The 26,313-nt window shown below is 54.6% G+C and overlaps 2 protein-coding genes, 1 long non-coding RNA gene and 1 pseudogene across 15 annotated transcripts in view; 2 read left to right on the plus strand and 2 right to left on the minus strand.

Moving 5' to 3' along the window:
* RANBP3 (RAN binding protein 3) overlaps window positions 1–5,681 on the minus strand; it is a 54,376-nt gene extending 48,695 nt beyond the window's left edge. For 2 of the 9 annotated variants that reach the window (XM_032307726.1, XM_032307746.1), the window contains exon 1: window positions 5,311–5,681. In XM_032307726.1, coding sequence (XP_032163617.1) covers window positions 5,311–5,335 — 25 coding nt within the window. In that variant the 5' untranslated portion in view covers window positions 5,336–5,681. Of the gene's footprint in view, window positions 1–4,516; window positions 4,634–5,310 lie in introns of those variants that run through there. The other 7 variants (XM_032307736.1, XM_032307701.1, XM_032307762.1 and 4 more) reach the window with 5 other exon arrangements.
* LOC116570570 lies at window positions 277–13,535 on the plus strand. The gene is made up of 3 exons (XR_004277477.1): window positions 277–286; window positions 7,870–7,874; window positions 13,301–13,535. It is a non-coding gene; the product is annotated as an uncharacterized LOC116570570 (long non-coding RNA).
* On the plus strand, window positions 13,288–13,455 carry LOC116580945 (annotated as a pseudogene).
* Window positions 13,536–16,271: 2,736 nt separating the features above from the next.
* Window positions 16,272–26,313, minus strand: part of RFX2 (regulatory factor X2) — an 88,829-nt gene continuing 78,787 nt past the window's right edge. For all 5 annotated transcript variants that reach the window (XM_032307678.1, XM_032307690.1, XM_032307689.1 and 2 more), the window contains 9 exons: window positions 25,517–25,635; window positions 25,077–25,189; window positions 24,526–24,680; window positions 23,243–23,340; window positions 22,206–22,355; window positions 21,371–21,579; window positions 19,552–19,705; window positions 18,433–18,475; window positions 16,272–17,899 (listed from right to left, as the gene is read on the minus strand). In XM_032307678.1, coding sequence (XP_032163569.1) covers window positions 17,787–17,899; window positions 18,433–18,475; window positions 19,552–19,705; window positions 21,371–21,579; window positions 22,206–22,355; window positions 23,243–23,340; window positions 24,526–24,680; window positions 25,077–25,189; window positions 25,517–25,635 — 1,154 coding nt within the window. In that variant the 3' untranslated portion in view covers window positions 16,272–17,786. The remainder of the gene's footprint in view (window positions 17,900–18,432; window positions 18,476–19,551; window positions 19,706–21,370; window positions 21,580–22,205; window positions 22,356–23,242; window positions 23,341–24,525; window positions 24,681–25,076; window positions 25,190–25,516; window positions 25,636–26,313) is intronic.

Consider the following 26,313-nt stretch of genomic DNA (forward strand, 5'->3'; position numbering starts at 1 on the left):
CAGAACCCAGCAGGGCTGACAGCTCAGCTCCAGCTGGGGTCCCATCATGGCTCACCCCAGGGCCAGCCTCCCTAGGCACACTCGTTTCTTGCTCTCTCTTTCTCTCTCTCTCCTGAAGACTTAACGCCAAACCATTCCACAGGATGAGTCCACGGTAGTAAAAAATAGCTACCATTTACTGTTTATTACTGTGTGCGCAGATAGGTATTAAATAATTCATATATACTGATTCACCCAATGCTCACAGCAGCCACGAAATACCCATGATTATCATGATTCCCATCTGGTGAGGAAATCGAGGTTCAAAGGGGTTAAGAAATTTGCTCAAAGTCACCCAGAGAGTACACAGCAGAGTCTGAACACAAACCCAGCTCTCAGCAAGGCAAAGCTTGTGCCCTGCCATTACTCACACCAGCGGGTCTTACCCCAGGTGTGGTTCTCCTCACCCCCTGCCCCAGGACATTCTGCAATGTCTGAGGACATTTTTAGTTGTTGCGACTGCTGGGGTAGGGGTACAGGGGAGGGTGTGTGCTACTGGCATACAGTGGGTAGGGTTAGGGATAGTGCGATGCTGCTAACACCCTACAACGCATAGGACAGCGCTCACAACAGAATTGTCTGACTCCAAATATTATACGGCCAAAGGTAAGAACGCTGCTTTATACCATGTCCACGGGCCAGCAAGGATTCATATGTATGTGCTATCTTTAAACACAGGGATCTGGAATCCAAGATATTCTATAGGTTAAATACACTTTACTCACCCTCTGCCCATTCTTTACCTTTTAAAGACACAAAACTCAGCATTCAAATCCTGACATCCATCTATGATGCAGAGTATCTTTAGGGAAAGAATGATTAATGTGTTTGGGATATATCAACAGCAAAATGCCAAGCAGAAGAGAGTATCCCTGGACACAAGTGTAAAACACATACACAGACCCACACACGCACTTTCTGTCTGTCTCCTAGGGGAGAAGCATTCCAACTGGACTTTAAAAGTCAGACTACAGGAGTACCAAGAAAGGGCTGTGGGAGTTGCTGTCACCATCCCTGAAGAGATCACCATGGCAACGAAGGCCAACAAGATGCTGTATTAAATACACAGTTGGAAACGTTTCTTCCCGAACAGGCACAGCACACCTAATCTGCACCACTCAAGCCCATGGTTCTCAACCCTGGCTGCACACCGGACTCACCCATGCTGCTTCCTCACTGTACAGATGCCCAGGGCCCACTCGACATCTCACAGAATTGGAATGGGTGGGGTGTGGGGACTGTGGTTTTAAGAAAGCTCGCCCCGTGACTCTGATGCCCCAGCCCAGGCGCAGAGGTAGCAATGGCCCAGGGAAGAGCGACAGAAGGGTTGGGTGTGAAGATGGACCAGCTTGGAAGAGCACTCTGGAAAAATGGAAGCTAAGAAGGCATTTGACTGGAGCTCAAACAGCAGGAGGAAAAACACACATATGGGGCAGTCCCTAAAACTTCAAAGTGCATAGGCAAGAAAGGCCTCGTTTACACAGCAGATAATACATTAAACATCTCAGCAGGCTGTACAAAGCAAAAAGCCACTAAGACTTATGTTCTGAGGACAACTACGCCAGAACTAGTGTCAGACACAAAGTACTGAGTGAGGGTAGCATTTAATAAGCAAAAACTTTAAATATAAAGCATTCTATTCCTCTGTTTTATACTTACTGTTCAATTAAGCAATCAAAAGTTCACGTGTTAGCCCATATACTAGAAATGGTATCCACGGAAAACAGGAATCCACAATTTTCCCTTTGTGCTCAAAAGTACACCTTACAATATGGGTCCTTAGTGATGAATTCATTCATTTATTCAACAAACATCTCTTGGATACCTACTTTGTGCCAGGCACTGTTCTAGGTGTAGGAAATCCATCTGTGATCATGACAGAAATCCTTGCCCTTACGGAGCTTATATTCTAGAGGGGTAGTCAAACAAACAAGTAAACTTCGTACGTCAGACGTTACTGTGTGCTGGGGAGTAAAATAAAGTGGGATACAGGAGATAGGAAATGTGGATCCAATTTAAAATACGTGGCCAGATAAGTTCTCCGCAATATTTGAGTAAAAACTTGAAGGAGGTAGAAGAGTGAGCCATAGGGGCATCTGGGGGAAGACTGGTTCAGGCAGGGGAACCGGAAGGTCCAAAGGCATAAAGGCGGTGAGTGTAGAGTCCATTCATGGGACACTGAAGAAACCAGAGTGGTTCAAGCAGAGCAAGTCTGGGAGAGAGCGGTGCGATGGGAGGAAAGGGAGGTATAATGGGGCCACTCTAGCTTCTGGGCTGAGCCGTGAGATGGGTAAAGTTGGAAGGGAGGCCCGAGTGGTGAAAAGCAGCGCTGGTGGTGAGAAGTGGTCACCTTCTGGAAATATCTGAGCTAGAACTGACAGGATTTGCTGTGGCATGTGAGAGGGATGAAGAGGTGACTTCAAGGTTTTTGGCCTGGGTAATTAAAGAAAGGACTTGCCATTTACTACAAATAGAAGGAAGACTGTGGAGTGGGCAGGTGTTGGGGGTCAAGATAGGGACTGTTCGATGAGACACTTACATGCAGATGTCGACTATGACGTTGGATATGCTGCGTCTTGAGTTTGCGAAAATTAATAATGAGAAAAACTACACTAAAGCAAACTTGAGGGGGGTAAAAGGGAGGCTAAAAGGGGTTGCCTTACCATGCAACAGAAATCAGGGGAGAACGGTCAGTTACAGCCCCCAACAGAAGAAACATCAACAGGAAAGAAATGTCGATTACAGGCCCTGACAGAGGAGGTACCCTGAGTCTTCTATAGGAAACCATCCGCCCCTGTAACTCAGCCAATGAGAAGCTGTCATCACCCCAAACTGCTGCTTTTCTCGGAAACTTCCGGTTCAAACTAGAGCTCGCAACTTTCCCCTTCTCCCCAAAATCCTGCTCCTGTCCTTCATTGCGAGACTCGCCTATGGTTCTGTCCGTGCTTGCTTGTCTTACCCTGCCATTCTCCGCTACTCCTGAATAAGCCCACCTTACTAGTAAAATCTCTCCCAATATTATTAAGATCGCCAAGTTCAAGAAACTGAATGGGCCAAACCCATAAATACATACAGCATGTCATATTGATTGCCCTGTCTCCACTCCTTCTCCTACCTTTAACTGGATCTTCTGGACTGGGATGCCTCAGCTCTCTGTGGGCTCCTCCGTCTTGTAGAAGAGTTACAGCGCAAGGTGGCAGGGGGTGTGGGGGCGTGATGGGGGGCTGGGCTCTGAGGCCGGACTCCCTGATTCACACATTCCTGCGGCTCACAAGCTCTTGTGACCTGCCTCGGACAAGTAACCTCAGCGCTCTAACTCGGTTTCCTAACCAAGAGGACCGGCTGACAGTACCTACTTCACGGATCTTTTGTAAGTGAGGAGTATTTAAGACAACAGAACTCAGGCTTTGAAAGGGTGCAGGGTACCACCCCCAAACGCTCTGCCAGGGTGGGCAGTTAACTCTTTCATCCATGCATTCTTACAGGTCGGTATGGAAACCTCCGGACACCCTCCGGCAGCAGGGAGCAATGTATGGGGGAAGAGGGCCAGGCAGGTAGACTAGCTTGCCAGAACTACAGTTGTGCACCTAGAAACGGAGGGAGCTAAAAATAGGCCTCGGAGGTCCTCAGGCTGCTGCGATACCGACACCACTATTGATTCGAGCAGACACCAGCTTATGGAGTGCTTTCTCGAGAGGTTTTGGAACCGTAACCTTGTCAAAAACGCTCGGGTGGGATGTCAGCGCTCCAGAGAGGAAGGAATTCGCACAGGCTCTCTCTCTCTCTCTCCCCCTCTCTGGAAGTGCCGCGAAAAAGGGCCAAAAAGCAGCCGCGGCTTTCAGGGCTCCACATCCTGTGGCCAGGCCTAAATGCAGGGAGCCGAGGCGCGACTCTCAAGTCGCCTCCAAGGATCTGGGGGAACTGGCGGGAACTGGGGGCCGAGTTCGGGGAGGGGGTGGGGAACAGATCAGGTGTCCTCCATCCTGGGCATGGAGCGGGCCCGCGTAGGATGAGAACCCCACCGGATTCGGGGGTGGGCTTCCTCGGCCCGGGCAAAGGGACAAGCCGGTCCCCGGGAACGAGGGGGCGCGGGAGGGAGCGTGGCGCGCTGGGCGACGACCAGGCCCGGAGGTCTATTTACATCTGAGGCCAAAGCGCTGAGGCCGCGCCTACCGCCCCCTTCGGGCCCCGACCTGGCCCGGGGAGCAGAAGGACCTCAGAGCTATGGCTCCAGCGGCCTCTCAAAGCCCTCTGGCAGGACGGTGGCAGGGCCGAGGCTGCCGGGAGTGATGGGCCGGGCCGGTGAGCCCGGACTGAGGGGACGCAATGGGGGGCGGCTGTGGGGCCCGCTGGGCCGCTGTCCCCGAGCACACAGCCCCCCGCACTCCGGGGTGCTCAACCCTCGGGCTTCTGGCCCCTCGGCCTCCCGCCGCCCGTTCCCTGGCCGCCAGCTGGCCCCCGACGGCGCCTCCCCTACCTTCGTTCGCCAGGTCCGCCATTTTACTTCCTTAAGCCCTCCCACAAGGCCCCGCGCCGGCCCGGGCTCGTCTGCTTTCTGCCAGAAACTCCCGCGCGTGCGCACTTCGGCGATCTGACTCCGACCGAAACCAGCAGGTCGCGCCTGCGCGCTGAGACCGGCGCGGACTCGCGCTTCGGCGGGCGGTCCCGGCTCGGCCACGCTCCTAGCACGCGCCTGCGCACTAACTGTCCCCCGCCTCCTTTTCCCGCCGACTAAGGGGGCGGGGGGGCCGGGCAGAGCAGGGCGCATGCGCAGTGAGCCTCGCGCGCATTGGGGAGCCGACGTTCTGTGAGGCGGCGCGGAGGGGGCTGTGTTTCGACGCCCCAGCTTTCTGCTCGTTTCCAAGTTCCTTGCGGTGGAACCGTGAGCAGCCGAGGGAGCCGCGACCGAGGCCTTCCCCGAGGTGAATCTCTGGATCTGTGGTGGGGGGGGGCGGCGGGGGTAGTTTTCCACGAGCGCCGGCCTGACAGGAGGGCTCCGGGGCGCCTCAGTTTCCCCTTCCGAGGGCCCAGTTACTCAGACCAGCGTTTTCTTCAGGCCACGTGGGGCGGCGGGGGAAGCTGGGGAGGGGTCGGAGAGGGACGGCGGGCGGAGGGATCAGGCGGGGAGGGCCCGCGGCGGGGAGGCGTGGGCGCCGGGATGGGGGTCCCGGGACGGCGCGTGGCGCGGCGGGGCCTCGAGCGTCTGGGTCTGGGAGCCGGGCCGGAGGGAAGGTGCCGGGCGCGCCGCGGCTCCTGGCCGCCTCGGCTCACCTGCCGGGAGTCCGTCTGAACGCATTCCTGGCTCTGCTCGGTCGCCGGGACACGGGCCACGCGGGGCCAGGCCAGCCTCGCCTCTACCCCGGGGTCACCGCGCCGCCTCCTGTCGGGCCCCGCGCTCCGGTCGCGCCCAGCGGCAGGCGGAGGAGTCCTTAAATACAGACTAGATCAAGGGCGCATCCTTGCCCCGCGCGCCCGGAGAGCTCCCTGCCGAGTTTGGAGTGAATTCGGAGCCTCTCGTTACGGCTCACGAAGCTCCGCGCGCCCGGCCCGCATGCTCCCCTCTTGCTCGGGGCAGTTTAGCCACGGGGGTCCCCCGGGCCTCGGAGCGCGCCGAACTCCTTCCAGCCCTCGGGTCTGCGCGCCTGCTGAGCCCTCTGCCGGGGCTCTGTGTCCGGGCCCAACGCGCCGGGAGCGCCGCTCCGCTCTCTCCCATTGTGATCTAGACAAGGGGGTCCTGCCGCGGGCTGCCCGCCTGTGGCCTGTGAGCTCGGAACGGTTCCGCCCTTGCCGTGGTTGGAAGACATCGGAAGAAGAAGAAGAAGATCCCACGACATGTGAAAATTGGATGAAATTTCAATTTCAGTGTTCACAAATAACATTTTCTTTGAAAAGAGCCACACTTACGCATTCACTTGTTGTTTGTGGCTGCTTTTCCAGCTGCAGCCGCGGTGCTGTCTCCTTTTTGACGGCGACAGACCCACAGAACCTAAAATATTAGCCATTTGGAAGGGGCCTGGGTGGCTCAGTCGGCTAAGCGTCTGTCTGCGGCTCAGGTGACGATCCCAAGGTCCTGGGGTTGATGGAGTCTGCCTCAGGTTCCCTTCGGTAGGGACTTTGCCTCTCCCTCTGCCTCTCCTCTCACTCGTGTTTTCTTCCTGCCCCCCCCCCCCCGTCAAATAAGTAAATAAAATTTTTTTAAAAAATTGCCATTTGGGTCTTTATGGAAGATTTTGCCAGTCCCTAATCTACATGGCTGTCCTGTATGCATCTGTAGGACCTGTGGGGCCCCACAGATGGTTAACAGCTGCTTCTCTGGAGGAGAACGTGTGTATCAGTCTTTGTGTGCGTATATGTATTTCTATGTGTGCTTGGGTGCTGTAGTTTATTGTAAATTTTATTTATGTATTTCTTAATCACTTTTTTTTTTTTAGCCTAGAACATAATTAATAAAACAATGAAATTGAACCCTGGTTTGTAGTGTTGATTTTCTTGGTGTAAGTTCTTCAACCATGGCTGATTTCAGTCTACTAATGCGAAAATCACTAATTTCAGAGCTGGGAAGAGATGCTCAGAACACATTGTATTTGTTCCTAGAGCTTGCTGTTTTTCCAGTATGGTCCCCAAATTAGCAACATCAGCATCACCTGGAAGCGTCTTAAAAATACAGAACCCCAGGTCCTAAACCAGACCTTAATCAGAAGCCACATTTTTAACAAGATTCCCCGGGGGCTTCCTATGCATGTCCGACCTTGAGAAGCACTGCTCAAAACTTCCACTTATTTTGGGGGGTGAGAAATGGTTAATATCACTAAGAATTGCACTAACTTATTAACAATAAAAGCCTTGATTTTCCTATCCTACATTTTGCCACCAAAATAGAAGCCCAGGCCACAGACCTTGAGTTAGAAATTCTCTAGGAAGAGCTGGAATGCCAGTGCTGGAAAGGACCCTGGTGGTCATTAAGTCCGTCAGGTCTCTAGCAGTGTGTAGGCTCAGGTTTTCTCGTTTTTAGTTTGTTGGCTTCACTATATTTCATTTTAGATATATTTTCTCTTGGGTAGATCTTTTTGGCTTTTGCCATCTGTCTTACTCTGATCCTTAATGAGCTTAATACTTTTCTTTACAGGCCTTTTATTGGTTTACATTTACACTAAATAGCGTATATCACCATCTGAATAGAAAACCACTAAGCCATGAGTAGGAGATAATTGTAAAAATAAACATGAAAATTTTAAAATTCTGGGTTAGACATTATTGACTGCCAAGGTGCTAAGCCCCAAGCCTGCTTTTTCTCTGACGTAAAGAGATACTAGCACAGTATTAGAGGGTTATTAAAGGCATATTGTCACTCAGCGGAGACTCTCCTTAACACGATGAGAAGTACTAAAGGAGGCCTGAAAACGGGATAACTAAATCATGTGATTAGGTGTCCTCATGCAATATCTGTATGTCTTCTGAAGTCATTTCATACACCACATTCATCCCACACGTTGGGCACCTCCCAGCAACACGTCATCACTTGCTAAATATAACCCAGTTGCTGTTTTCCAAGGGACCTAGAGAGATGCTAGACCTGTCAGCCTGACGAGCCAACTAAGTTTCCGCTGGTTTCACAATTGTCTCCAAAGTGCCAGTGGCTGCCAGCGGTCGCCCCTCAGGCCTGTTCTTGCTTTATCTGGTCTCCTCTAACAAATTAATTTAGTCAACATTTATTTATTTATTAAATAAATATTTGTTTATCACTTACTGGTGGTAGTTGGAAAATAAGGTCCCAAATTCTTTGACCATCTTTCCATCAAAAAAATGAGGTCCCCATTCCTTTCCCTTGAGTGGAGGTATACTTGTTAGCGGTGGATGAGTAGAGTACAGTGAAAGTGACACCAGCCTATGAGGCTAGGTCATGACAGGGACAGAGGTTGCAGCTTTCATCTGCTTTTCTGGAACAGCTGGAACAAGACAGATCCTGGCTTCCTGGAACTTAAACCCTGCATTCGTGGAGTTTTGTATTCTTTTGTAAGGAGATATACAATAGACTGGCTAACATATGAGATAGTGACTAGTACTACAGAAAAAAAAATAGCATATAGTGACAGTGAGAGAAAAAGGGAAATTGGGGTGCCTGGGTGGCTCAGTTGTTTAAGTATCTCATCCTTGATCTCAGCTCAGGTCTTGAGCTCAGGGTCATGAGTTCAAGCCCCAGGTTGGGGTCTATGCTGGACGAGGAGTCTACTCAAAAAGAAAGGGGGACAGGGAGGAAAGAAAGAAAAAGGGGATACTTCAGATTGGCTGGTCAGGGAAGTCCCTTCTGAGGAGGTGACATTTAGTAGAAGATCTGTGAGTGCAAAGGTCCTGAGGCAGGAGCCAGGCTGGTGAGCTGGAGGAGCCAAGAGGAGTTCAGTGTGGCTAGAACAGAGTGAGGGGATGAGGTCAGGGAGGAGGGTGCATGCGGGACCTCGTAAACCACAGCAATGAGTTTGGAGTTTTTCCTAATACAGAGGTTGGGAGTGGGATATGGAAGGACCCAAAGGATCTACCATGAACTGCTGACGGCTGGCTTCCCAGCTGCCTGCTTCCTCCTTGGGTTACCAGGAGACAAGTCTGAGGAACCCCCGAGCCCTGGCGGTGCTCTGAGAACTGTGAACTTCCTTCACAGCCATGTTCTAAACGGCTTCTGTAGTTGGGCTCCAGTAAAAAGAGCCTTCACAGCAGCAATTAGGTTCTCATCTTCCCATCATGGGCAGGTGTTTGCTCTGTGCCCACCCCCACACTGAGACTGAGGCCCCATGGGTTAATCAGCTACACATTTCCCCACCCTCAAGGAGCTCAGAGTCAGGTGAGGGCAAGGGGGTCAACCTGGGTTGCCTCCTCCACTCAGCACCCTTCCCTGTCCTCCCTCAGCCCACACTGACGGTTCCTGACAGCAGGATTTCCCATGTGGCTGATGCTAATGTTGATGGGGGGTAGGGTGGGTCCTGACCCAAGCTGGGTGCATCAGCTTCCCTCGATATTCTGCAGCAGCTAAATAGAGCACGGAATTGGGAGGAAATACTATATTTTACTTGTGATTTTTAACTTATCAGTTTAAAATACACTTAAATGAGAGTTGCAGAAATAGCGCAAAGAATTCTATATAACCTTTGATGTGGGAAACAAAGGCAAAAGAAAATTATTAAATTCCTTACTACTTCCAGCCTATTGACAAGTCCTTGAGACAGGCAGACATTCAACTGCCTTAGTACATTACTTTGCTAAGAGCAAAAGGCAATCTTAGCCCGACCCCCAGGATCCTGTAAGTCTACTTTAACATATAAAAATTCCTTTGAAAACTGTCTTTCTCTCTACTCCCCTTCCCCCTGCCAAGATATACGTTGGCAATCACCCCCCAAGCATATGACCCATCGATATACATGTGAAGGGTCTCATGACTAAGGTTTTATTAGTAATAAATGATCTTTTCCTAACAAAGGTACCCCCTCAAGGTCCTGAAAACCTTGCTTCTGGAATTCCTTAGAGACTTACGCTATCCCTAACCACCTCCCAACCTGAAAGTTAAAATGAGTCACTCATGACCCCAGTGCAGCTCTTCCTGCCCTTGGGTCCTGCCCCTGTGCTTTAATAAAACCACCTTTTTTGCACTAAAGACATCTCGAGTTCTTTCTTGGCCATCAGCTTCAAACCCTAACATCTTTCCTATGTGAGTCTTCATCAAGCTTCCCTAAATATTATACCTTACATAAAACCACAGTGCAATGACCAAAACTAAGAAATTCACATTGATGCAATACCATTCATTAATACACAGATCTTATCTAAATTTCAACCATTCCAGGGGCTCCTGGGTGACTCAGTGGGGTAAGCCTCTGCCTTCGCTCAGGTCATGATCTCAGGGTCCTGGAATCGAGCCCCGCATCAGGCTCTCTGCTCAGTGGGGAGCCTGCTTCCCCCCACCCCCGCGCCTGCCTCTCTGTCTATTTGTGATCTCTGTCAAATAAACAAAATCTTAAAAAAAAAAAAATCCAACCATTCCTCACTACTGATTTCTTTCCCTGTCCCAGGATCCAGTGCAGGATCCCACATTGCTCTCATGTCATTTCTCCTTAGTCTCCTTCGGTCTGGATCAGTTTCTTGGTCTTAATTTTTTCTTGACCATGACACTGGTATTTGGAAGAATGTCCCTTAATTTTGAGTTTGACTCACATTTCCTCATGATTAAACTCAGGTTACCAATTTTTGGCAGGAATAATGCAGCAGTGATGTGTCGAGCTAGGTGCGTCCCATCAGGAGGCATATGGTGTCGATTTGTACCATGCGTGATGACAATTCAGATCACTTGGTTTAGATAGCCTCAGCCGGGTTCCTACTTTCCCCAGTGTAATTACTGAGTATATCATGGGGAGATACTCTGAATCTATGTAAATAAATAGGGACTATTTGAGGAAGAGAAGGGGAGGCAGAGGAGGGAAAGAAGGAAGCTAGCTCATTCAATCTGTTGCTTGTGGCCTTTCCTATCTCGCACTGTTGCAATTTAGTAAAAAAAAAACACAAAAAACAAAAAACAACCTGCCTCCTGTCTGGGCAAAAATCCAGCTCTCTTGTGTCCCCCTGGGGAAAAGGAAGCGGCCATGTCACACAGTGACCACTGGGGGGCGGCAGAGGATTGGGAAGCCTTTCAGTTCCTTCCAAGTAACTGAACATGTTGGGCACTCAAAGGCTCTGTGTCAATTGGGGGGCGGTCTCAGCTGGGGGTCCGGCATCTCCCATGAGATGCACCAGCAGAGGCAGATCCTGTCTTGGTTGCGCTGTGCTTGCTGCTCTGCGGATTACACTCCCAACCGCCTCTCACACAGTGCCCCTCCATCTGGGAGGACCTACGGAGTCGGAGAATCCCTTCTGAGTCCGACTGCAAAATTCCTGGGTACTGAGGGTGTGTTGATTTGGACACAGGTTGCAAAACCCCCAGAACACTTCTGGCAAATGTAAGCAATGGGAGAAGTTGCCGGAAAGTTATAAAGATGCTCCTAAGGTCAAGGGGGAAAAGAAGAAACTGCATGGGCGCCAGTGGGTCTTGGCAGCCAGTTTAGCAGAATGCGTGGGACACCTCTCGGAGAGTCCCCACACTTCTGTTGCTTTCAGTCTTACATTCAGCTCACAATTCAGACTTCTAGGAGAAAGTGTTGGTTGGGTCCAGCATGGTGGGGCACTGTTACCCGGCGACCCCCAACCCTGCTTTCCCCACCCATCCAGTCTAGGACTCTAACCAGCTCATGCCTCCAACTACTTACCATCAACCCTTGAGCGACCGCCTCCAGGTGCAGCTGCTGGTCTGAGATGCCATTTGTCTCTCGAGACATCCAAGTGGAGGTGTTGGTGGGCAGTCATACATCTGAGAGCCGATGGAGGGGAGAGCTCAATCTATTTTGAGTTCTGGGGCCTGTCACTCCTGGAATGAAGCCCTAAGTCCTGGCTAGGACCTAGGAAGCCCTCCAGGTCTCCCTCCCTCCCTCCCTTCCTCACCTTATCGCCCCCGCTGTGCCAAGCCCATTCCTTCCAGTGCCCGCGTAGAGGTGGCATTTAAATCCATGGAAGAAAAGTCATTCCTCAAAAGGGAATCAGGGTGTTATTCCAAAAGAAAGTGGAATGGAAGCTGGATGGCAAAACCCCACGAACATCTATCACAGAGGATTCTGGAAGAGACCCATGACCTCAAAATAGGCTGAGAATTACCAGTTAGTACTTGTGGCTTTTGATACGTACATGTAGTCAATGCATTTCCTATATCCAGTACATTGTACATTAGGCTCACATGACAGCCTGATGTCCTCTTGTGTATTATGCACCTATTATACTGAAACAACTTCACAAAGTAAAGTTTATCTTTATCCCATCCATACTTCTTATGTTTTCTACTTTTATCATGGTCCATTAAAAAAAGGGGGGGGTGCCTGGGTGGCTCAGTCATTAAACATCTGCCTTCAGCTCAGGTCATGATCCCAGGTTCCTGGGAGTGAGCCTTGCATCGGGCTCCCTGCTCCACGGGGGGGGCCTGCTTCTCTCTCTCCCACTCCACCTGCTGTGTTCCCTCTCTAGCTATGTCTCTCTCTCACATAAATAAAATCTTAAAATAAAAAAACTAAACTGGTCATAACCCACCCATTTGATTTCATAACCCACTCAATCTGCTGTTGGGCACGGGGCTGTAGTGAACCCCTGACTTCTGCCTGCTCCCCTCCCCAGCTCTGTCTCCACTACCCCATCTCCACTACCCCCACCCCCTACCCCTCACTTATACCATCTTATCAAGTACCTAACTGGTCTTGCTTCTGGCTTATGTATAATCCACTGTGCCAGAAAAATTCTTCTAAAGCCCTGTTTTGATTAGAAAAAAGTAATTCTGGTGGTGCCCTCCTGAATGGATTTTTCTTTCCTTTGGCCGTTCCTTAGTGTTCTCCCTGTGTTTCTTCTCCTCCTTTCCCCTACATTCCCATGATTACCATGAATAGCACCTTCTCCCAGAAACCTTTACGCAGTCACTACATGTGTGCGGAGCCTACATATACACGGTGTTAGATTTGGGGAAATATCGGTGTTGAGCAAGCCAGACAAGAGCTATGCACCCACAGTGCTTATGGGAAAGGTGGCGTATAAAGGATCCTAATCGAGTGGGAGAGCTTCCAGGAAGGCTTCCTGGAGGAGGCGTCAATTAAGAGAAGCACTAAAGAGGCGTGTGTGTGTGTGTGTGTGAAGGCATGGAGGTTAGATGGGAAGTCCAGGGAAGGGGAAAGAGCCCCAGATGAGACCGCTCCTGAGTTCCAGGAGTGAGAAATAAGAGCAGTGAGGGGGTAAGGGTTTGTGTGAAGTGTGGGGAGAGGAAGAAAGGTGATAACTGATGCGGTTGCCAAGGTTCAAAAGATGCAGGGAACTCGTCATCATGACAGTGCTTTCACCCAGTGGGTCTCACCCAGGGTCCCTTCTGCTGCCCCATCCCCTCCGGGGGCCACTGAGTGCTGTCTGGAGACCTCTGTGCTTGTCGTGACTGGAGGGTGGAGGTGCTTGGCAGGGAGGGGTGAGGCCGGGGAGGCTGCCACACATTCCACAGTGCGCAGGACGCCCCGCCAGTAAGAATGGTCTGGTCCCAAGTGTCCACAGTGCTGAGGCTGAGACACAACTGAGTGCTTACTCCAGTGCTAAGTATTAACGTATTTAAAGCTCACAAGGCTGTGAGGTAGAGGTGGAGAATCTGATTTAAGTACAGCTGACCCAGTATCTGTTCTTATCAGTTTAATATCTGATACGTCATCTATCCGAGGACAATATATTAAATAGATTTTTGGAGTAGGGAGTTGGAATAGGAGCTTGCTCCATCCACTCCACGCATCAACCTGGTATTGCATTACCTCTAGGAACAGTGCACCCTCCCCACTAAAGTAGTAAATAAAAGATTTGTTTAGTTAAAAAAAAAAAAAAGTACAGCTGACCCTCAAACACGATGGGTTCAAGCTGCATGGGTCCACTTACATGCAGATTTATATCAATAAATACAGTATAGTGCTGTAAATGCCCTTTCTCTTCCTTACGATTTCCTTAGTATTTTCTTTTCTCTGGCTTGCTTCGAGGATACATATAACAAACAAAACAGGGGTTAATTGACTATTTATTGGTAAGGTTTTCAGTCAACAGTAGACTATTAAGTGTTTTGGGGGGTCAAAAGTTATATGTGCAATTTTTGGCTGCAAGGGGGTTTGGCACCTTTAATCCCATGTTGTTCAAGGTCAGTTGTAATTTACCTTCAAGGTCAGTTGTAATTTACCACGTGACTGTAGCCTAGCCCTATTTCCCCCGCCATGCTGACTTCCCGGCCAGGAGTTGGGGAGTGGAAAGGAGGAAGGAGAGAGTGACCATGTTATGGGCATTTTGGGGAGGTTAGGAAGGGTGGGGGCAATGCAGGTGGCCCTGGGTTTCCGGTCTGGACAGTTGGATGGATGGTGGGCAGCGCCGTGACGGAGACAAGAGGAGGTGGCCTGAAAGGTCAGATGCTGAGCTCCCATTTTGCCATGTGGAGGGGAAGGCACCCACACACCTCTGAGCAGTGGTGGGCTGGGCTGCTGTGGGGCAAGTCAGCAGCACGTGGTGGAGCATTTTCATGAGTTTGGACAAGGTCACAGAAGGTGTGGAAGGATGAGCTTCTGGAATGGGAGCCAGAAGACGGGCAGCAGCCAGAGCTGCAGGAGGAAAAGTGGTGGAGGGGGTGATATCCTCAGCCAGGGACAGTCTCTCCCTTCTTAGCACACCCACAGCTGGAGTGTGTGTGTATGTGCAGGGGGTGCACCTCACAGCTTGCTTCAGAGTTCTTGCTTCCATAGAGTTCCCAGAGGCAGGAGCAGCTGTGGGTTCCCTTGGCCCCCTCTCTCCCCTCCCCAGTGCAGCTTATGGAACTCTTGGCTGTGGGTTGTCAGGATTGTAATGCAGCTCCATGATCACCAGGGATCCAGGTTCCTTCTGTCTCACTGCTTTGCCTTCCTTATTATAGGATACCCACCTCAAGGTCTAAAATGGCTGCTGATGCTCCAGCCATCATATCTGCATTCCAGCCAGCAGCTTCAATTTCCCCATGTGTACAATGTGGGAACACCTACTGTCAAAAAGAGGAGATTGGATAGAAGCATCTAGTATGGAGTCGTCGTGATTAGTTAGAACCTCCCAAAGGCTCTTGGTAGGACTAGGTTCCCTTTGTTTTTTGGCCCTGTGCCCTGGGTCCCTACTCTGTGGGCTTTCTAGGGGACTTGATAGACTGTGGGCCTTCGGCAGTCTCCCCTGCTCATCTCCTCTCTGGTTCCTGGGGCAGTGGTCATGGGGACATCACCTGGGCTCATTCTCTCACCAGCCGCACAGGCCCAGGAGCAGGGCCTGGCTCTCCTCCTCCAGGCACCCCACCACCCCAGCACCTGGCCTGGCTCGCTGCTGCTTGGTGCAAGGGCTGGCCGTGCTCAGGGATGTCAGGCTGCAGAGGGACTGCGGTCATGAACGACAAGAGGATGGGGCGAGTCGGGGTTCCGCTGGGTTCTCAGAGCCTGGTAGACACTCACCACAGGGACAGGGCCCAGCCGCCCAGCTGAAGGGGAGTCTGCATGGTCATGTCCTGGGAGTTTCCCAAGACTGGCCACACAATTTGCCCTGGGGCCCAGTGCAGAACGAAAGCATGGGCCCTTTCTTCAAAAACTACTGAGAATCTTAAGATGGTGACGGCAGAGCATTGAGCCACATGCAGGCCCCTGGAGGTCCCAGCCCAGGGAGGCAGATGATTTTAGCGCCACCCAGGGGCCTCAGGACCTCTACTGGGGATAGATGGGCCTGGGCTGGGGCCAAGGCTGAGCATCTCTGGGGGATGTGGGGCACCTGTCTGGCACAGAAGAGCAACTTTTAGGGGTGGCTGACCAGAAATGGTGTCCCGTGTTTCTGGAACATCTTCCTATCGGTGGGCGTTCCTTCGTTCCCGAGCCTGCTGCGTCTCCTCTGCAGGGGTTCTTCAAAGTCCTATAACTGTGTCGGATCCCCTCTCCTCTGCCAAGGGTGGTCCAGACAACGTGGATTTCCAGCCCCCATGGTAATCCCACCAGGCACTGGCCACATTCGCACAAGCTCATGCAGTGATTCTTAGGGGATTCCCAAGTTTGGCCCCCAACCCTCTACCAAAAAAGTCCTGGGGACAACCGGAGGGTTTCATCGGTGCCTGGGGCCGGGGCTTTGTTCTGCCGTATCTAGGTAAGTCTAGTCCACTCCCAAACAGTCCTGATCTTCCTGGGCTGAGCATTGCTTTCTTGCCATCTCTGGCCCAGAGCTGGCCTTGCTAAATGAAGCTCGGGGAATCTGCTCCTTCTGGAACACTCCCCAGGGAGCCAAGAAGAAAGTGCTGGAGGCCGCTGCTTCTCGGAGCCTCACATGGCAGGAGCCCGGCCAGGCTGGCAGTCCAGGGCAGGGGATGGCCCTGGAGGGAGGCCTGCATTTTCCAGGGCCACGGTGTGTGCGTGGGTGTGTGTGTCTGTGTGTGTCCATGTGTGGCGGGGAAGGGCTGGAGTGTGGATCGCCGAAAAACGAAAATGGGCTGGGAAGACGCATGTCTTTACCGACACTTGTGTTCCTTGTGGACTCCTGCAAAGGCAGGAGCACAAGGCGGGAACCCAGTTTGTACTACTCACCCCACGTGGAAGACAAGACAGGCCGTCGCAATCCACAAATCGTGAGCTTAAATGTCTCCCGGGAGGGGAGATATATATTTTAAAGACATTCTTTCTGTCTGATTTCATCTGAGTCTTGAACCGTAAAACCAGACAAACATTGTGATTATGATAGACTTGGTTTCTAAAACAAGCGCCTAGCTTTTCCTGTCTTTCCCCTCCACACCGCTCTGCACACCTGGGGTGGACCTAGGAGTGCGCGGCTTGTCGGGAAGTTAAGGTTTTTCTCAAGGCCACGTGAGTTTACATTAGTACCTTCTGCATGAATGAAAAGAAAAATATGGGGGACCGAATATACCGCAATATACACGTTCATAAGAAACATTCTAATAACAATTAGAGCACAAAACTATTGATATAAACATATTTCCAAAAAGAGAAACTATTGCATTTCATAAGATGGTGCTTCCCAGACCAGAGGTTTGTCTTTCTTTTTTGCAGTTGGTTTGGGGGCAGGACTCTTGCGCGGAGCTAACCGAGTGCGATGTGTTATGGCGGATACAGATCCGGAGTGTTCACAGCTCAAGGGCTGTGCGAGTCCTCGGGGTTCATTTCATCCAGCGAAGAGTTTCGACTTTAAGCAGTTCAAGATGGGACTCGTGCTGGGTCGAAGTGCTCCAGGATTGCTAATTCAAAGGCAGGCATTCCAGAAGATTCTATGGAGCGGGAGCCAGGCAGACTTGGCCCGATGGCTGCCCTCTGAAAGCATCACTGAAACACCGACCACCCAGCCCCCTCGGAACAAACTCATTCCAGACCCAGCAGTTTGGCTTGATGTTGGCATGAACTTGGACAGAACCCAAATCCTCCCAGCTGCTGATAAAACTTCTGGTTTTGATTCTTGAAGACATCACTATGTCTTGGCATGGGCGGGCCGTTTCCATGACTTGTTCTTCGGGCCACATGGGGCCATGGTGATTGACAGCTGCTTTTGGGGACCTGTGGTGTCTGCAGATGGGGCTCTTGGGGGTTGGCCTCCATGCCTTGGCCCAGCCAGCAGGGCAGGAGGCCCTGGGCACAGCGTGGAGGGGGTCCCTTCCCACCATGGGGCACCAGGGCAGGGAGCTCCGTGGACACCAGTCCGCTCAGTACTGCCCAGGAGCTGCAGGACACCCCTTCCCTCCTGGGATCCAAATTTTAAAAAAGAATGGTGGAAACTGGAAGCGGCTGAACTGAGAAGCCCAATGTGGAGGTGCCGGCTCACCCAGCACGGCCCCTTCCAGGTCTCAGGCAGGATGTGGAGACTCAGACCAAAGTTCATGGCCCGGCAGAGGAGAGAGTAAGAACACTCCGAAGGAGAAGATGACCCAGGAGGCACGAGGTGAGAAGCTCAGGCACTCGGGAGCCCGATGTGACCTTCTGTTGTGGGTTAACGACGAAAATCGGAGGAATGGCATGTCCCTTGAGGGTGCACTGGCGCCCCCGGAGTCAGAGCAAAGGTCCCACCATCTGAGAGGCACTATTACAGTAGAGCTTGGAGGCCCCGGGCTGGAGCCTGCGGGAGGCACCCCAGACCTAGACGTCCTGCAGGGAGTGGTTCGGGTCGCTGCGCTCCCGCTTCACCAGGGGTTCACCCAGGCTGCGGGCGTTGGAGTCGGCCTCACTGCCGCGATCCTCGCTGAGGTCATCTGCAGGGTCAGTGTTGGGGATGAGGGGTGTGGGGCGCAGGAGGGAGGGAGAGAGAAGCACATGCTCGGACAGGTGCACAGACATGGACGCTGCCCTGCAGTGCCCGGGGAGGCCTTCTTCCCAGAGACCTCCTTTGACCAGTGTGTGTCTGCTGGGTCACACTCCTGGCAGGGTCCCCCTCAGCAGTTGGCGCCCCCTACTGTGTGGGGAAGGGAATGGGCTGGGGTAGGGGCAGGTGGATGCAGGCAGCCCAGGGCCTGAAGTGGGGGTGCCTGGGGAGCAGGGTTAGATGGTGGCCCAAAGCAGCCACCGGAGGACGAGGTACGGGGCGGCTCCTCTGAGCCCCAGCAGGGTCCGGGCTGGCATGAGCATCACTGGGACACCAGCAGCCATCCTGGCCTCACCTGCAGCTCTTAACGGCTCTCAACCCACCCCGGGAGCTGCCTTGATCTCAGCTAGGCCCAGGGTGGGAAGAATAGCCCCTGGGAGAGCCCCTGGGAGAGCCTCGTGGAAAAGCTACGGACACACCCACCTTTATCGAGCAGCGTCAGCGATAGGGAGGCGAGATCGTTGAACTGAAAGAGAGAAGCCCAGAGTCAGGGGCCTCCACGAAGGGGCCTGGTCCTGCTGAATGTTAGCACTGTCCTTTATCCACAGTTAAGACAGGCTTCGCTTGCCCCAGGAGAAGGGGCGCTGAGGCTAGTGTATCCCCTCTGGCACCTTCTGGATCTTGCCTGGGCGCTGAGGCTAGTGTATCCCCTCTGGCACCTTCTGGATCTTGCTGGAGGGCTGAGTGGGTGCCCACTAATCAGGCCACCAAGAGGACGAGGACTGTGACCTCTGCATGGTGACAGGCTTATTGTGTACTAAAAGCTCTCTAAGCATCACCTCATTTCTTCATCAAAACAATCCCACACAACCCAGCAATTCTGCTCCTAGGAATGTACCCGAAAGAGGTAAAAACAGGTGTTCAAACAAGAACGTGTGCCCAGAAGGTCACAGCAGCCCAAAGCCGTAAACAGTCCCTGTGTTCATCAGCATATGAATGGGTAGAGCAAATGCCGATTGGCCATCCAAGGAAATCTCGTTGGCCGCAGGAGTGCGGCAAAGATACACGTTATAGCTCAGCTGGCTGCACCTTGACAGGATTGTGTTGAGTGAAAGGTGCCAGGCACGAAAGGCCATGCTATGTGGGACTCCACCCCGTGGGATGCCCACCATAGACAGATCCTGGCAGAAAGGAAGGTAGCGGGTGCCAGCGTCTGGGGAGTGGGGTGGTGGCGGCCACTGACAGGTGTGGGGTTTGCCTCTGGGGCAATGGAATGTTCTGGAATTAGAGGTGGTGGTTGCACAACTCTGAATGTACTAAATGCCACTGAATCATTCACTTCAAAATGGTCGGAATGGTACACTTTCTATGTACTTTCCAACAGGAGCTCCCCCGCCACGGGCTGGGTGTTCCAGGCCTCATTGCAGGGGCAGGAGCACCCTCGGTGGCAGAGGACAGGTCTGAACCCAGGTCGGTTGGCTCCAGCATGCGAGCTCTTTCCCACCCACAGGCCTCTGGCAAGGGTCTTCTCTTTGGGCTGTCCACTGTGTCACACACACTGCCCACGCTGTCCCGGGATCCCCAGGGCGGGAGGGCCCTCACCTCTCCCATCACGGCAATGGGCGTCTCTCCGGTGGCCTCTGCGACGCGGTGCTCCACCAGGTAGAACATGTACTCGTCGTAGAGCAGGCGGATCAGGTGGAAGGAGCCGAAGCTGGCGGCGCTGCGCAGCGTGAGGTCGCGGATCACCATGGAGCTGGGGGATGGGCAGACAGAGGCTGGGGGGGCCTTCCGGGGAGCACGGGGTTGCAGGCAGGCAGAGAAGCCAGGCTTTTCAGGAGGCCCCCAGGACTCATGAGCCACCCAGACCACCCATGTCCCTTGTTACTGCGGTGGGGACACGTGGGGGTGGGCAAGGCAGGCGGGGCAGTCAGCTGTAAGCAAGAGGCCGTGGAAACGTGACATCATGTCTCTGACACAAGCTTTAGCCAATGGCCTGTGGTCAGTCATGGAGTCCTTACGACTTGCCCACAGCAGGCAGCCCTTCCCGGCCTTCCCTCCTGAGATCCCCTCCCATCCAGCCTCACTCCTCAGGCAGGGGTGTAGGTGCCAAACAAGACAGAACTTAGGGAACTTTCGTCTCTTTCATCTGCAGCTGGGCTGGCAAGCTGTGGCCCCAAATCCAGACCGCTCCAGCCCCCTGCCCCTTCCTCTATAGCCTGTGAGCTATGAATGCGTTTTACAGTTTTAAATGGTTGGAAACACAGTCCAACGTAGAATTATGTTTCGTGACCCGTGAAAAGTGCCTGAAATCCACAGCTTAGTTTCTGGAAATAAAGTTTTATTGGCACATGGGCCATGCCTTTTCATTTACATGTCATGCTGACAAGTTTCTTTCTTTCTTGGAAATACGTACTGATTCTCCACAGAAAAAGCAAACCCTGATCTAAAGGGATGAGATCACTTGGCACCCGACCCCAACACCCGACGTCCCCCCTCAGAGCTTCCCCATTCGTCGCCGTGGTAGCAAAAGAACCAGGAGGGGACAAGGCAGGGAGGCGACATGTGTGAGCCCCCTGTGCAGGGGGTCCTCACAGCAGGGGCTCCCGGGGCCCAAGCAAACCAGGACAGAGCCAGAGCCGACCTGCGGGCTCCTGAGAGTGGCCGTCGAGCCCCAGCCATGAAGGGCCAGGCTCCCCCCGCTGCAGCGGCACTTAAGCTAAAGGCAGTGACCTCAGTTCCTTGCTTTTCTCCCGCAAATTCTCTGCAAACACCTCTCCCCTTGCTCACTGACCACCTGTGGCCTGGGGGCTGCTCCAATCAACTTTGAAAATGTTAGCGTGCCCTGTCCTATTTTTTTTAACAGGCTGAAGCTTTGTGCTTGTGTGGGCTCGACGCGGTGTGCAAGAGCGAGCGGCGGGGGCCGTCGCACGCCTCCCCGGGCCCGCGTGCACGGGCGCTCTGACGGCACTCTGGCAGCGGGGCGAGACGGGCGGCTTCTGCGGGCTGTGGATCTGCAACGGCTTAGCCAAGGCTGTGGACAGCCCAGCACGTGGGGGGCAAAGGTCGCTTGAACGGGTGCGGACCCAGAGGCCGAGTCAGTGGACAGGGCGGGACGGCTTGGGATTTGGGATGTTTTCTGCTCAGAAGCTTCTTGGCTTTGTATGGCCAAGTCCCCTGAAGGTAAACAAGCCAACTCAGATTTGGGGTCCCTGGGCGGGGGCGGTGGTCTTTCGGCCCGCTCCCCTCCCTGGCCCTGGGAGCTATGGCCTGGCGGTTAAGGCCACGCCAGCCCCCTTCTCCGGACGCCTCACGTCAGTCAGGGGAGAGCGCAGGTCTGGAAGGAAAAGTCGCAGGCCAGACGCTGCATCTGTCCGCACACTACACCTTCCCCGAGTTCTGGAAACCGAGCCGGACTTACCTGTAAAAGGACCATTTCAGAAGGAACTGGCGGGCGGCCTTGGGGAAGCTGGGGCTGCCGGCATGCTCCTTCAGGACCTGGGTGACCACACTGTCCAGCCAGGTGGCCCACTGGTCCAGGGAGCTCTGCTGCTGCAGGGTCAGCTTGAAGTCCTGCTCGAGCCGCTGCACCATGCTCTCCTCGCACTGGCACACCCACGAGGCCTGCTCCTGCGGGGCGTGGGCGGCAGGTCAGGGTGGGCCCCCCCAACACACCCGACCGCAGCCAGAGAGGGAGCCCGCCCTGGTTCTCAGCATGTAAACCCACACTTCCCGAGGCCAGAGCTCAGATTACACACCGTGCGTTTGCGGTGTTTTACTTTGAGTGCTCCTTTCTCTAAAAGTGTGTGTGTTTATTTAGTGGGTGAACTTGGAGCCTGAACTCGGAGCCTGAACTCGGCGCCAGGATCGCTGTGGCAGGACGCGCGCGAGCACAGCCTGCACTTTCGGAGCCCAGACGAGACAGCTGTGAAGACGGCAGCAGGAAGGTAGATTCTTAAAGAGGGCGGACCAGGGTGTGGGTCCCAGCTCCTGGAGGCCCGGGGCCCCTGGGTGGGCTGCAGGGGGCTTCCACCCTGACCCTGTTCTCACGCCCGCCGGGTTTGCTGCTGGTTGCGTTTTATGGTTTTGAGCATTTTTCTGGAGGCTGGAAGGTGAGGCCAGCGGGATGGGACACACACACACACACACACACACACACACACACACACACACGGTGTCCTCGCAGATCTACAGCTGGGTCCCTGGCTCCATCCCAGGCGGCGGGGGCGGCGGGGGATGGTGTTGGGGAAAGTCACCTGCACGTTGGCGAAGTCCACGCGGTTGAGGTCGCTGAGCATCTGGTTGATCTGGGACGTGTTCTGCAGCACGGCGCGCGCCGCCTGCGCCAGGTGGTTGAGGGACGTGTACCTGCGCAGGGTCTGGGCGAAGGCGCTGACCACGCCCACCTGTGGCCGGGGGAGGGGCAGGAGGCGCAGAGGTGAGGTGGGGGGGTGAGAGCTGGGGGGGCTGGGGGGATGGGGGGGGAGTGCTGGTTCTCTCTCCCCCCAGGAGGGCGCCTGGGCTCCAGGACGGTGCGGAGGGGAGGGAGCAGAGGGACCCACCCTTCCCACTGTCTCAGGACCAAGAGTGAGACTAAACGGGAGAATACGAACCTCACCGAGGCATCTAGAGCAGACACCATAGCCTCGGTGAGGTGGCCCTCAGGACAGGGTGCTTTGCTGCTGTTTCTAGAATTCCTTCGGCTCTCTCGAGTGGTCAGGGCCGGGGAATACAGATTTCTCGGGGCCACTGGATCAGGCTTTGTGGTGGTGGGGCCTGGGACTCTGCAATTTTAACCATGACCTTGGCAACTCCTACGCACCCCGAGGTTTGGGAGTTGCTGGTCTAACAGATCCTTCCAGACTGTGGTCAGGGAGGCCCGATGCTCGGAACGTGGCCTCCCCTGTACACAGGTCTCTAAGGGACGCGTGCGAGAGCAGCGGTCACGCTCTCCCGCGTAGGGAGGCCCGCTCTGCACATTTTAAATTCTGCTTTGTGGCAAGACTGTTGCAGGAAGGGTGACAGCGAGGTTAAGCGCCCCCCTCCTATGAGGTGCACAGGGACATTCCATGTGTCCACCCAAATGTGTCACAGCAAATGACAGCTTCCATCGTGACCCTCCCCGCTGGTGTCCGTCCCACAGCGCCAGCACCCACGAGGCTTCCTGGGCGGGGGAGTGGGGGGGGTGGGGGCGGCGCTCATGGGCCTCAGGACCCTCGGGGGTGGCCTGCTTTGCCCGTGGCAGAGCCCCTCCCGGAGCCCTTCCCAGCCCGGGGCAGAGCCGAGCGGTTACCTTGGTCTGGATGACCTGCTGCGGGAAGTCTCTCATGGCGTTCGTCAGCCAGCCTTCCAAGCTCTTGGCAAAATTACGGATGGCCTGTGTCAAGGTACCTGGGAGACACAAGCCGCGATACTTACAGTGGGAAAGGGTCTTGATCCTGATCAGGATCAGCGGGAACATAAGAGGCGCACGTGCAGTGAAGCCGTTAGAGCAAGGGAAGAAGAGGGACGCGGGACGGACGCGGGACGGAGGCGGGACCCGGCAGAACTTCGGGCATTTAGTGAGGGAGGCGCTGGGTAAGGACGGGGCCGCCTGGGCCTTCCTCTACGTTCCTCTCCCTCCGGCCTTAGTGATTTCCTCACCCAGCGCGACTCTGCCCCCAGGGGACACTGGGAGATGTGCGCAGACATCTGTGGCCGGCACAACAATGCGGGGAGCTCCGGTGTGGAGCGGGCCAGGCGGAAACCCCCAGAGTGCCCAGGACGCCCCCCATTCCAGGGACCAGTCCACAGTGCCGAGGCAAAGCCCCGATCGACACACATGCACGTACATATCCTCCACCAACTTCCAAATTTATTGTGAGGTGGCTTGCAAATAAGAAACGAATCAGACTGTTTAAAAAGAAGAAAAACTTCAAAAATGTGAAAGCAAATAGACCTCGACTCAAACCTTAACACAGAGACTCTAACCGAGCGCCGCCGTGAACGGTGTCCGGCAGGCAAGCCCGAAGGACAAACGCGATGGTTTGGCTGTTTCCCAGTTTCTGGCCCAAAAGCAGCACACCGGTTCATCAAGAAAGACCGAAGTTTCTGTCGTGCCCACGGGCGCAAATATCGACAGGGCCCGACCAGGTGTACCCACGGGCCACTGCCCACCCCTCAGTCTTTCATCAAGAGCGAGGCCTCAGGGCCTAGGTTCCTCAGGAGCCTGGGAGCCCAAGGAAAAGCCTTGGGTGTGCCCGGTGGGGGGAAGGGGGTGCGTGTCACTGCTGGGGGAGGGGCTCACAGGTGGTCCTAGGGGACAGAGGGGCACAGTGGATCGACACCCTCTCCAGGGCTTTCAGCAACCCTGCCCACAGGGTAGGGCTGTTCTGTGACCCCCGCCCCCCATCTAGGGATGTCCTGGGGGGCATCCCGGGCCCCAGAGGAACTCAGAGGCTGGCATGTCCCTGGGAGCCCCGCAGCAGGGCGGCGACCCGAGGGTGGCAGGCCTCCCCGCAGCCTCGTTCCCGGGGGGCGGGGGGCAAGGAAAGCACAGGCGTGGCGGAGAGAGCAGCAGCCAGCGGCCCTGCTTACTGGGCACCGGCCGCAGCACGTCGGGGATGAGGATCTCCACCAGGGCCTGGTACAGGATGTGGTCGCAGTCCCTCATCCACTTGAGAATGGGCTCACATTTACACAGAGACACCAGCTTGTCCTTGGGGAGGACGGCGCCTTCGGGCTCCCCGTCGCTGTGGGGAATGGGAGAGCCGGGGTGAGCCGCAGCCTGCAGGGTGGCAGGGGGCCCCCGGGATGGACCCCTCCCCGCCTCCCAATGCCCTGGCGGGCCCGCGCTGCCCACTCCCTGCTTGTGGCTGGCAGATGACATGTCCTCTGTTTGGGACGGCACGGGGTTCCCTCTATGGTCCCTCGTGCGGAAGCAAGGGGATGGGGAACACATAGCATGGAAACCACACACACACACACGAGGGGGGCTCTGAGCGCTAGTTCTGGGAAAGGGACCCATTTGTCTATGGGTCACCATGTGGGTGTCCCCAGCTTGCAGGTTAGCCCTGGGATCCTGGGAAAGGAGCCAGAGCAGCTCCCTGGGGACGAAGTGGGGGGGCGCGGAGTGACGAAGCTGTTACCTGGCAGGTAGAGAGGCAGGGCCATCACCCGAGGAGGCTTTCGAGTTCCAGAAGGAAAGCCACAGCTTCTCAATGTAGTGAAACTGGAGGTTCACCACGACATCCAAAGTTGCCTGTGAATAAACACAGCCCGTCGACCTCACGGATGTGCGTGTTAAAGTGGCCCATCACGTGTCGTCGGGACATGCCAAGCAGGCAGCTGTGACAGGAGCTGCAGTGGGGTGCCTTGAAGTCAGGAGCGACACCATAAGAAGAAGCAGGGGGCCGCTCCCACCTCCTAGGAGTCACCCAGGGACACCTGATGGTCTGAGAGTTTGGCGGTGCTGGCAACGTGGGAGGCTGATGCGCCTCCCTGGGGCGGGGTGGGAGGCTCGCTCTGCTCTCCACCCGGCCCTACCTCCTCCCTGGGGCCCAGGCTCGGGGTCCCCCCGGGTGGTCACCTCGCAGTGCCGCCGATAGAGCAGCTGCAGGGCCTTGACGTCGTGCAGCGAGATGCTTTCCTGCAGCATGACGCCGCCCAGGTCGGGCGCCGGGAACTCCGGGAAGACGTGAGACACATCTGGGAGGAAAACGGGGTAGCAGAGCTGCAGAAGGGCCACAGGCAGCAGGCGCAGGTGCTGGGGGATTCGGGTCAGGGTTGCCGGTGACCCCCACCACCCCCAGCCCTGGGTCTCACAACTTTGAAGATTTGTTTTTTTTTCAGGAACAGAATAGGGGACAACACTGTCATCTCCCGGGGACAGTGAATACACGGACACAGATGAGCTTTGAGCCCAGGCCCTGCACTCCACAGGCGCTCCCATCACCCCAGCCTGGGGGCCACCCCGGGCAGTGCGTCTGGGGAGGGGCCGGCTGTGGCTGTCCCAAGTTGCTTCCCTTAAGGGCTCTCTCTGGGTTCGAAAAACACACTAAATATACCCAAAGGCCACAGCCATCTTCGGTGTGTGTGTTGGTGATCGCGGCCTCAGCAAGCCTCCCTGGGCACGAGCCGAGAGGCAGGCTGCGAGTCATGTGCTCTCCCGGCGGCCGTGGGGCCGGCAGGGGAGGGGGTCTCGCAGGGAAGGGCCAGGCAGCCTTGGGTCAGGCCACCCTGACGCAGAGCCAGTTGTAAGGAATCCTAAGCACCCTAAATGCTCCAGGGAACTCAGGAAGAGAACCGAGGAGGGCAGCCAAGTCCCAGGCAACAGGTTTTAAAATACATCTAGTCTTCTTTCCGATGGGCATTTCCTTTTCTTTG

Source organism: Mustela erminea, chromosome 1 (assembly GCF_009829155.1).
Source record: "Mustela erminea isolate mMusErm1 chromosome 1, mMusErm1.Pri, whole genome shotgun sequence".
Taxonomy (NCBI): Eukaryota; Metazoa; Chordata; class Mammalia; order Carnivora; family Mustelidae; genus Mustela; species Mustela erminea.